Source organism: Quercus lobata, chromosome 7, assembly GCF_001633185.2.
Source record: "Quercus lobata isolate SW786 chromosome 7, ValleyOak3.0 Primary Assembly, whole genome shotgun sequence".
In the NCBI taxonomy this organism is placed as follows: Eukaryota; Viridiplantae; Streptophyta; class Magnoliopsida; order Fagales; family Fagaceae; genus Quercus; species Quercus lobata.
Window position 1 is genome coordinate 9,561,427 of NC_044910.1, and position 12,138 is coordinate 9,573,564.

The 12,138-nt window shown below is 36.1% G+C and overlaps 2 protein-coding genes across 2 annotated transcripts; one reads left to right on the plus strand and one right to left on the minus strand.

Moving 5' to 3' along the window:
* Window positions 1-672: 672 nt before the first annotated feature.
* Window positions 673-1,806, minus strand: LOC115951538. Its single transcript, XM_031068720.1, has 2 exons — window positions 1,516-1,806; window positions 673-1,371 (listed from the first exon to the last, which is right to left on the minus strand). Exons 1-2 carry the CDS (start codon window positions 1,804-1,806, stop codon window positions 673-675), a joined length of 990 nt encoding a protein of 329 aa, XP_030924580.1.
* A 6,838-nt stretch (window positions 1,807-8,644) lies between these two features.
* Window positions 8,645-12,138, plus strand: LOC115952270 (F-box/kelch-repeat protein At3g23880-like). Its single transcript, XM_031069359.1, has one exon. It carries the CDS (start codon window positions 8,989-8,991, stop codon window positions 10,141-10,143), a length of 1,155 nt encoding a protein of 384 aa, XP_030925219.1. The 5' UTR covers window positions 8,645-8,988; the 3' UTR covers window positions 10,144-12,138.

Consider the following 12,138-nt stretch of genomic DNA (forward strand, 5'->3'; position numbering starts at 1 on the left):
ATCCGTGAATGTGTCTTTGGGACTTCTTTTCTCCTAACCCTAGACATATAAAATGATTATTTTAAGGGCCGTTAAAGAGTTCACAAGTTGCACAAGCTTTGAGAAAAGTCTTTCAAGCAAATTGTGACCGGAGACAAAGTTTTGCCTATATTCATCTCTTCTGAAGAAGTTGCTGTGTATGTGCACCATAGGGTTTTGTGACCAAGCATCTTCTTAATCTTCATCGTGTGGATGAACTAAAGAACTTTGCAGTCAAAAATCTTCTCTAGTTGATGATTGAAGTCACGTATTAGGATCCGCGCATTGGTTAGTCACGTACTTAGGAGCCATGCATCGAAAGGAGAAATTGTAACTACAGAAGAAGTCCAATTGGGTATTGGGGTAAGGGTTCAACTGTAGGTTGGTATAAGGTACTGGGATTCATTTATTTGTAACTGCTTGTTGTGATAATAGTGAAATTTCGGGAGTGGTGACCTGAAAATCACCCGGTGAGGTTTTTGCCATTAGGTTTTCCCCATTTGTAAACAAATAACCGTGTGAAATTTATTTTTTGCTGCATTTAGTTATTTGGTAATTTGTTTGTGCTACCATTGCATGTTAATTTAATTAATTAATAAACTTGACTAATTAATCAATTAATTTATCACAAGGGATCAATTCGTTTTTGGCCTATTACTCTACCTGATCCCCAAATGGGTACTTCACCTTCAAGTGCAGGGTGTAAGGCATGGCCCCCATAGCATGGAGCCAATGCCTTGCCACAATAGCAGTGTAGGGGGAATAGGCATCCGCCACGATGAAGTTCACCTTCATGACCTCCGTCCCCGTCTGAACGAGTAGTTGGATTTGGCCTTTTGGAAAGACAACCTTCCTGTCAAACCCTATTAAAGAGGAATCATAGCAGGTCAGGTCCTTGGACCTCAGCTTCAATTCTTTATATAGGTTAGGGTACATGATCTCTGCGTCGCTGCCTTGATCCACCAACACTCTCTTCACATTGTACCTACCTATTCTAAGGGTGACCACTAGGGCATCATCATGTGGTTGCAAGGTTCTGATCATGCTCTCATTTGAAAAGCTCAAAGCTGGCTGGACTTCTGCTTTATTCCTCTTTGGATTAGGGTATGAGTCATTTGCAAATGGCCGAGTTACAGACATCACCCTGGATGGCTGAGAACCAATCCTTCTCGGAGCAGTAAGAATGACGCTGATTGTACCTAAAGGTGGCCTTGCGGAAGCATCTCTCTGAGCCCCTGACCCTGCCTGACTACCCTGTCTGTTGGGTTGATACAGGAATTGCTTCAACTTTCCCACCTTAACTAATTGCTCCAGGTGGCTCCACAAAGTCCTGCAATCTTCAGTAGTGTGCCTCTGCTCTTAATGGTATTGGCAGTGAATACATTGGTTGCGCTGCATGGGGTCCCCTCCCATCTTGTTTGGCCATTGAAAGTATGGCTCATTCTTAATTTTCTTCAGGATTCGGTGCACTGGCTCTCGGAACACGGTACTGATTACTTGAGTAGTAGAAGATCCAGATTGCCTTGTGAAATCTCTCCGAGGTTGGTTGTTGTTGTACCTATCAGACCTGAAATCCCTCCTATCCTGAGGGACCACTTTAGCCTTTCCCTTTCCTTGTTGCTGGTCCTTCTCGACCCTTTTATACTCATCAATGCGGTCCATGAGCTGACGTACACTTCTAATTGGTTTCTTGGTCAAAGACTTTCTCAGATCATGCTCGGTGGGCAAGCCGACCTTGAAGGTCCTTATAACCACGTCATCAAAGTTCTCATCTATCTCATTGAACATCTCTCAGTACCTGTTAGAATATGTTTTTAAGGTCTCCCCCTCTCACATGGTCATAGACAGCAGGGAATCCAATGGCCGAGGAACCCTACTGCAAGTCACGAAACAAGCCCCAAAGGCCCTAGTAAACTCCTTAAAGGAGCTAATAGAGCCTTCTCTCAGGCCGTCGAACCATCTCATTGCCCGGGCCCCAAACTAGATGGGATCACTTTGCACATCAAGGTTTCATTCCAGGATTGAACAACCATTCTCTGGTTGAAGTGGCTGACGTGCTCCACAGGGTTCGTTCTGCCATTATATACGGTGAATGTTGGCAGAGTAAACCACCGAGGAAACTTTACCCCTTCAATTCTATGCATAAAAAATGATTTAGAGATCTGGTTAAGAGCCCTGCTTATAGCATCATTACCCAGACCTTTGTGAGATGGGCTTTTACTCCTCTACTTGTAATGACGGTTATCATCATACGAAAAAGACTCATTGGGCGAAGTCCTAGACCTGGGCCTGTAGCTACCATCTCCATCATCATCAGAAGAAGGGTCAAAAACTGAGGGAGTTCTTCTCTGCCGCTCACAGCGTAGCCTCATGTGAAGACGATCAATCTCCAACTGCATGCTTCTGGTATTCTCCTCCTGGGAGATGTAACTCCTGCCTTAAGACTGGCTTCTACTAGTATGCGTGGTGTGCATACTAACCTCGCAGTCCCTCCTCCGCTCCAGGTTGAGGAACTAATCCTGACGTTGGGAACCAATAGACTCTTCCTAGTCTTGCCCCGATCTTACCATGGTTGGATGTTAATCTCATTAAAGCTCAAGCAATTCCCACAAATAGCGCCAATTGTAAGGGCATGGTTTTGGTTCCTAAGCCCAAATGATGAATTGGTTAAGGCCCAAAGAGCCATACACAATGAATTTGTAGAGAGTGGGCTTAAAAACTAGGCCTCAATAGATCAAGCAACGCACACAATGGATCAAAGATATTAAGACAGCAAAGAAAAATAAGTTTAAAGTAAGGAAATCCTTCCTCAGTGAAGTCCGATGAGAATGATTCTCGAATTTGGTTCTTTTGAATTTGGATATAATTTCAGTTCTTGTTGCTACAGTGTATTCTTTACAGATTTTCTGATCCCCTCTCCCTGGAGGGTCTCTTACGTTATACAGCTCTCTTTAGATGATTTTGGCCCTCCATTTGTTGGTTGCCCAGGCTACTATTTGAGTGCTTGTCCCATCAAACACCATCCCAAGCCTCCTGTGAGTTAAGGCAACCAAGATAGCACTATTCAGAGATTTTCTCCACATAAATGCAGCCAGGAGGTTTGGTGGGATGCATTAAATATGGTGGCAGCTACCATCTCTTAAGTCATGTCAGGGCTAACCTCCTTCCTGAAACTCTTTCTCTACAGTATGACCTCCTCTGGTAATGTGCCACTGACGTGGCCTTATTGTCCGATCATGTGACCTCCTTGGCACGATGGTGGCCTCCTTAGCCATGGGTATGATACGTGGGGCAAATACCTTTTTAAATTCTTGTACCCCACAGATACCATTTTATTGATCAAAAAAGGAAGATTAAAATGATCGATACAGTATATTAAAAGTCTTTGAAAAAGTTTCCATTAATTTTCATTCATACCTTGTTATCTTCATAAAAATGATGAAAGTAGTAATCTTACGGCACCAATATTGTTATATATGTGTCAAATAACTTGAACATATAGGGAGAGAAGCTGCTGAGTATATTAGTGTACATTTCATGGAAGTAAGAGTTTATATTTATTTTAGTATATATATTTACTGAATATTCTTTTATTAATATATGTCTTATTTTTCTTTTAGTTTTTTGTCAACAATCTCTAGGAACATCATCGAGCCTAAGTCCAATGGTAAGCCCATTTCATTTTGGATGCATTATAAACAAGCCTATACCAATCAAGTATGACCTAATCAAGGATACATTTACTCGGAACAACCCATGATCTCAGCAGCTCGGTATTGCCTTGGGGAGTATCACTGCCGATCAATCTTTTAGAGACTGGAACCAATTCCAACACCATTACCATGTTTCCAATGAAGCATATTCCTTGGCAGGACTGATTAAATCGGGCCCATCCACATGAGTGAGGCCAGGATGCAATCATGAACACCCCACTAACCTTAAGCTATAAATAGGAGGAGTGAGTAGAGAGAAGGGTTAGTTGATCCAAAGCAAAAATAGAGAGAGAGAGAGAGAGAGAGAGAGAGAGAGAGAGAGAGGAGTTTGAAGGGGTGAGGAGAGAAATTCATGAGGGTTAGAGGGCGCAGTTAATATACCTGGTAAAGAACTACCCTTAGTAAGAAATTCAAAACCCATCTTACAAATAAATTGTGAGCCCAAACATTAGTCCAGCCCATTAAGGAGATTTTTGGGTATGTATAGCCACCTTTCTACAAGCTCAATATATATGAACATGCTTAAATGACAAATAACCTGAATTTAGGAGTCTATACTCTACCATTTTTTTGGTAACTTTACCCACAAATTATTATTAAAAAATATAACTTTTAAATATATCCATTTTATGAATTAGATTAAATAATTATAGATTAAAAATATTTAAAATTTTAAATAATGTAATCAGGGATGTATCCAAGTGGGGGGGGACCAAGGGGGCCTGGCCCCCTGGTCCATTTTTTATTTTTTATTTATGTAGTTATAATGTATTTCATTTTTGTAGTTGGCCCTCCTTCCAAAACTTTAGGCTCTCATTCTCCTTAATAAGTCTAACTAGCATCATCTAAATAGCAACTAGCCAACCCAAAAACATAACAAAAACAATAAAAATATTCACAATAGTGATCGTAATTTAGCAAAAAAAAAAAAAAAAAAAAAACTATTTTTGCACCAAAGAAACAAAAAATCATGTGTTATTGGAGAAGTTAAAGCTAAATTTTTTGCAATTATAGTAAACTGGTATAAATACCAGTTGACTGTAGCAAGTTATTAAAAATAAAATACAATATTTTATTAAGATTATATCTCTTTTTTCAATTGAAAACTCAAATTTTCTCGCTTCCTTTATTATTTTAATGAGTTGTTTATATTATTTTAAAAGAAATGATAAAAAAAAAAATCGAACATTTGATATTAGATATATTGTAAAGTGAGGTGGTAAAATAGATAAAATAACTTTTTGAGATGCTGAAAGTTAAAATTTTTAACACAACCACTACTAAATGCTCTAACTTCAACCCAAAAAAAAAAAAAAAAAAACTTCTAGCAACCTAATATTAAAAAAAAACATTATTTTGTTTTTATTTGTCGTTGTTGGTAAATGATTACATTTTAATTATTTAAAAACAATGATTTTGAGTATTTTATAATTTTTTTAATACTATATGATACCTATTTAGAGTTTTTTTTTTTTTTTTTTTTTTCGCCCTCCACTAGCTTAAAATCCTGAATCTGTCATTGAATATAATTATTATATTATATTTGTTGTTTTAAATTAAAGAAATAAATTTTTAATGTTAAAATGGAGAGCAACCTTAATTACCATGTAATTTCGAATTCTATTACTAGGAAGGTAATAACTTGAAATTTGAAATTTAAATACTTGCCGACAAAGAAACTAGCTTGAACCATACGTTCCCGCTACCTCATAAAAACAAAAACAAAATACAGACAAGCAAAGATCATCTTTGCAACTGAAATTTCCGTCCACTTGGGTTAAGCACTTTTGCATTGCACCTTGCACAGCATTATGTTAGTATGTTTTTGCCACAAATTTTGACTCTGTTGCAACAGTTGACACTTTGTTCTATAGCCAGCCATTCACATCATATACACATCCCTGATAATTTGAGTTCAAATTGCATATATATGGCACCTTCACTTCAGAGTTGTTTCAGAGTAACTTTCATGATGATTCTGTTGAGACGAAGTTTCTCAGTATCTCTCAAACCTCCACACCCTCTTGCACGGTCCGCGTTTCGGTTCTCTTAACCCCTTTCTCCCTAATATATATATTTGACACCGTACACATGATGTTAACACCAGACATCAATCACAAATTCTCTCTACATACGTACAGAAAATTACTAAACGTCGAAATATGGTTCTCAAAGTCGCAGCATTTCTGGCGCTTTATCTCATGTGCATGCCTTCAATGGAGGCTGCCAGGTCAATCCCAAAAGGACAAGAAAAGTTGTTTGGAGCAGTAAAGCAAGGTGAGGCTCCTCCAAATGTGCCCAATATTCCGGCAACAACCGGTGATATTCCTTCTCCAATGAACACCCAAATGGCCTCATCTGTCGACACTGATGATCACAGTGATGCCTCTCCTTTGCTACGCCGACTGCTCAGGGCTCCTCACGTTATATCTTCGCCTAATCCGCGCGGCTATATTCCTCCTTCAAAGAAACAGCATGCATCTCCTTCGCTGGGTTCAAAGCAGAAAAGTACTGAGTCTTCCTCAATGACTATGCCCGAGGGGAGCACTTCCATCCCTTAGTTTAAAGCAAAGTATTCAAATTAAAAGTGGGGGATTAGCAAAGCTTATGGGACTTTTTTATTTATTAATTTATTTTATTTTTTCAAATAAGTGTTCAAAGCTCTTAATGTAATTATTTCTTCATGTGAATGTAACCGCATCCTAGCTTATACTACATTCTTAATCATTTGTTATGTTGAAAAAAATAATTTTTTTTATCATTTGTCATGTTGAATTTTTTTTTTTTTCAACAATAGATCTGCCATTTATAGCAATTAAAAACAATTACACATATATATGAATTCAAATTATATATAGGTAAGAGTTACATATTTTTTAAGTTATAGATGAGTTTTAATCTCGCTTTCTCTCTCTTTCATTTTTTTTTTAGTTTTTTTTTTTTTTTTTATATATATACACATGAATTTACGCTTTATATTATTTATTGGGTTTTGTTGGTTTATTATATTAAATTCTTCGTATTTTGCACAATATTAACTCATTTAGAACAAAAATTAAAAAAATTAAAAAAAAAAAAAAACTTACATAGGACACGTGACAAAAAATTAGACAACAATTAAAATCCAATTTAGAATCTAGTTGATTTTTCTCTCAGTTTTAGCTTTAATTATATATATAGATTGGTAAAATCACTTGTCATCAAATAAGAAATTTAGGGTTTCAACCTTGCTTACCAAAAAAAAATCAATTAATATCTTGATCTGACCCTAAAGAGCAATTATCATGAAACAAATATTATAAGTTGAAATTTCATCAAATTTATATATAATAAATAAATAAAACTACTAATCTTCAAAACAACTGCATATTACTTCAGCATTCATATTACCCTGTAATACGATTTCTCGTTGCTGTTCTGCTTCTTGCAATCCAATTTTGTTTTTTATTTTTAAATTTCATAAGAAGAAATTAACTTTGTAAAACATATAAATAAGTATTAAGTTTAAATGGAGGTCCAGAGGGATTGTGGTTCAGCTGGGATTAATAAAGACTAAGAAATTTCGGATGCAGCTTCCGATCGATTGTTGTATATGTTACTATATTTATTAATTTAAGTGAATTTCAATGTATATGCATGCAATTTCTTTTCGGTTGATATTTTATGTTTAAATTGAATTTATTATTGATGATAATCATCACGCTCTTTGGATTCATGGATTTTTTAATGATTCTGAAAAAACAAATTTTTTTTTTCGATATTACGTTTATTTTATTCACTTGGGAAAACTTATGTTTAGCGCCGAGAACTTTTTTTTTTTTTTTTTTTTTGAAAGGGAACAAAGATTCATTGCTTCAAGAAATTGGAATACAACAGGAAAGACAAAAGGAAAAACGGCCCCAAAGAAACTAAGCTGCTGGGCGCAGGATCAACAAACCTAAACAACTTAAAACACAACTTATACATACCAGCTAGCTAAGAACTTAAAAAAAAACTATCCTATTGAACTCCCTTTTCAAGAAGACAAAACAAACAAACGCAAGATAAACCCAAGGTCCCAACAAGCACCAAAAGTGCAGACAAGATTAAACAGCATTAGCAGGACCCAAATTGACCGGTTCACATAGGCGCTTAGGAGCCCAGTTGTTCTCTTCCTCTGAAGCTTCAGTCACTATTGGCCTTTGTCCTTTTCGGGCAAACTAAGTAGCATTCTACCATTTTTTTCAAATTAATTAAGAAAATGTCTCTCTTTTGAAACTCGATTTTCTCAAAATCGAGTTTAAAAAAAAAAAAAAAAATTTCTGGAGCCCTATAGTGACATTTTAAGGAGCCTATAGTGACGTTTTCAGGACCTATAGTGGCGTTTTGTAACTCGAACTCCATGAACTCAAGTTTTTTTTGCCTATAACTTGATTTCATGGAGTTCGAGTTACAAAATGCCACTATAGATTCTTAAAAACGTCACTATAGGTCCTTAAAAATGTCACTATAGGGCTTAACTCGATTTTAAAAAAGTTGAGTTTCAAAATAAAGGCATTTTCCTAATTAGTTTGAAAAATGGCGTAGAATGCTACTTAGTTTGCCCGAAAAGGGCAGAAGCTAATTTTGCCCCATATATATGTCCATTCAAAAGTATCTAGTTTTAGTTTAGTTGTGTGCATTCAAATTTATTTTTTATTTTTATCTCAAATAGAAATAAAAAATTTAGGCTAAAGTAAATTAGGTTAAAGGAAAGAGTAAAGACACACATTTAAATTAGGTTAAAATAAAATTTTACCTAAAAAAAAAAAAAAACTACTGACTTTTCTTATCATTACTGGTATTTAATACACTATAAGACTTCATTCATATTTGTATACTCAACGTTATCTCCATAGTTTCTCCAAAAAAAAAAAAAAAAACGTTATCTCCATTCATTAATTTACCATACACCCACACATTTTACTCTTACTCTTCACTCTCATTCTCAGACGCAGACAGCCTCCACATTTAAACTCTCACTCACGCCGAATCTGCCCTTGCCGCTGGCCTCCACACGCCGGCCTGATCATCGATGATTCTATTCTCACGGTGACGGTATGATTCTTCCCTTTTCTTTCTCAGTTTCTCTGTCTCTATCGCTTCGTTCGCCAGCTCTCTCTCTCTCTCTCTCCAACCGGCCCAAAAACCAAAAACCGATCGAAACCGACTGATTCCCAATTATTTCGGTCGGTTTCGGTTGGCCAAACACTAAAATACCGGCCGAACCGAATTCTCAATGATGTCTAAGCTCAGGAATTTGTCATCGGAGCGTCTCCCACACGACGTCGTGATCGACATCCTGACTCGGCTGCCAGTGAAATCCTTAATCAGATTCAGGTGCGTTTCTAAATCTTGGTACTCTACAATCACCGACCCCCTTTTCATTACCAAACACTTGAACCTCAACAACAAAGCCAAATCATTATCATCCAATGACAATCATAATGGTTTTCTTCTGTATACCCATGACAAACAACTGTATACGGCTGCTTGCAATGACGATCCCACATTGACATTGACATTGACTGAGGTTTGTAGGTTTCAAATCCCTTTTCCTGTAGATATGGTTGACTATTGTAATGGCATGTTCTTGATTTTTGGAAGTCGTGATACTTTAATATATTTATGGAACCCAAGTATTCAAAAGTTTAAGATGCTTACGATTGCCGATGGTCGCAATGGCTACAGTCTTGGACTTGCCTATCATTGTCAAAACAATGACTTCAAGATTCTCAAAATTGTCCTAAATTCAATTTTTTGCAATAACAAAGGTCCGCGGTTTGAGGCCAAGGTTTACGCATTGAGTGCGGGTTTGTGGAGAAGGATTGAATTTTCGGTGGAGTCGATACCCAATCTTGGATCTATTTTAGAAATACAATATGAACCCTTTTTATTTTTTAATGGAGCTCTACATTTTATGGCATATACTTGGGGTGAAAACAACACTAACAATTTCATTTTGTCCTTTGATGTCAATGATGAAATATTCCGAGAGATAAGACTGCCAGAGAATTACTTAGATAGATTTATTTTTGACTATCAGGCAGTTCACAAACTTGTGGTGTTCAAGGGATCATTGGCTCTAATTGTTTTTGGTCCTCCTGTATTTGATTATGAAGATGGCGATGTTTTAGATAAATGCGACATATGGGTGATGGGACAGTATGGTGTGGTTGAGTCTTGGACAAAAAAAACTGTAGGACTCAAGAGGATTAAGAATTTCTTTGGCTGCACTGAAAGTGGTCAACTTCTAATTATGATGCCTCCGGGAAGGACGGTTTCGTATGACCCTGAAAGTCTATATGAGAACAATATTGGAATTTCAAGTCCTAACTGGATGGCCTACACAACTGATCTTATGGAAAGCCTGGTTTTACTTGATCACAAATAAATGTCATCCAAAACTGAAGATAAACCAATGAAGTAAATGATGCTCTATTTTATGTTTTATTTTGCTTTTCCTTATTGTAATATTAAATCAATGAAGCCATCATTATGTTCTTTTTTTCTTCTATTGTGGTACACATGAAAGTAATGTAGTAATCCTAGTAGATTTTTGTGGTCATTCTAACACATGGCAATGTCACAGTGAAAATTATATGTTTTTAGCCCAGATAACCTTGTTTCACTTGTCCTGTCATAATGAATATTGGACTGGTTATCAAGTTTATAATTGAAATTGGTTTTACTTGTAAATTATTGGTACTTGGTGGTACCCTTGATTTTGATTTTTGTCAACTCACCTTGTTGGATATCATGCTTTGATTTCTAGGCAACAAAATAATATTTTCTATAAACTATGAATTTGTTGTGCAAGCTCAATTGATTGTCCCCAGCCCCCTTCCATATTTTTTCCTTTCTTATTGATTTATCTATCAATTTATAATTCCATTCTCTTTTTAAGATGGCAAGCATCTGTAGATTTATATGAATAGAAGAATAAACTTTTGGAATTAGGTCTCAAGTTTAATTATTAAAGTTTTTAATAATGAATTGATTGCATAAGCCTGGTTTATAGACTTGTTTTGGATGTCAGGGAAAATCATCAAGATTTTGGCTGTCTCCTTTTCTTTTTAAATCGATTTTTCTTCTTTTTGTTGTCCTACCACTAAATGCTTTTTTTTTTTTTTCAACATCTATGTATGCTTAAAAACGTTGTTTGTTAAGCTGCAGATTGCACATCAACCTAGCATATATGCCCTAGACACTCTAGGTGTATTGGTTCCAACTATCTTTGATATAGGGACAAGACTGATACTAGCTCTTGCAGATACAATACTCATGCAAATTATTTCTCTAGAGATTTCTTTATAATTTGTATAGTACACGTGAATCTACACACTTGTATACACACAATAAATCATGCATGCTTTTTAAGCATAAGGTATGCTAATCTTGCTTGAAAGTTGGCTGTTGTAAATAGACAGAAAAAAGCTATTGTTATCTCCAACTACTACTACTACTATTAAGAGAAGCATAACTTGACCCACCTTGAGTCAATTCAGTCACAACAAGGCAACTAATTTCAGCCTAGGTTGGGTTGGGTGAGGGCTAAAAATTTCACATATTGAGCTGTGCTGGTTAGGGATGAGACTTACATGCTCTTGTTTACCTCCAACAAGCTCAGGTTGCCCAAGTTGCAGCCTCTAAAATTGAGCTTGGCATCTTGAGATATTATGAAGTATATGTACGTGTGTATACTGATCAATAAAAATAGTATATATGTGTGTGTAAACCAGCCCAGGTTGCTCAAGTTGCAGCCTCTATTTTCAGCTTGCATCTCAAAATTTCATCAGTCTATCTATTACATATATTAAACAGAGTGTAGAGCCCAGGAAAAGTGTTTTGGTTCAATGGAATTTTGGTGAGCCAAAACGGTGCATATTGCCTAATTAGTTTTGTGAGAAAAAAATAGCCCAGGAGAAGGGCTGCACCAATATGATGAGAGACTTGCAGTGTTCAAGGAATTGCTAGCTTCATTTGTCTTCAGTGATTTGATAAATTAACATTAGGGAGTATGATTTTGTTGAGTCTTGGACTAAAAATGAGAATGAACTTCTGCAATCTGTACGGGATGCATAAAGTTGATTCATTGGTCATAAGAAATAAGTCAAATTAATATTTTAAATAGCAGGCTTTTAATTTTTGCTCACACATTTAATTGCTTATGCATTTTTTTATTGACAGAGACAATTTATATGCTTGAATTCTCTTTAATTTTGTATACAGCAGAAGTGCAAGTCAAATTTTCTCCAGAACACTACGATCAAACGCATGTATACATACATTTTCATGTTTTTGACATTATTAGATCTATTAATTAAAGAAAGTAGATGCTTTGTTTAATTTGCTCACTATCCAATGATGGTTGATGGTTTGTGGCTTT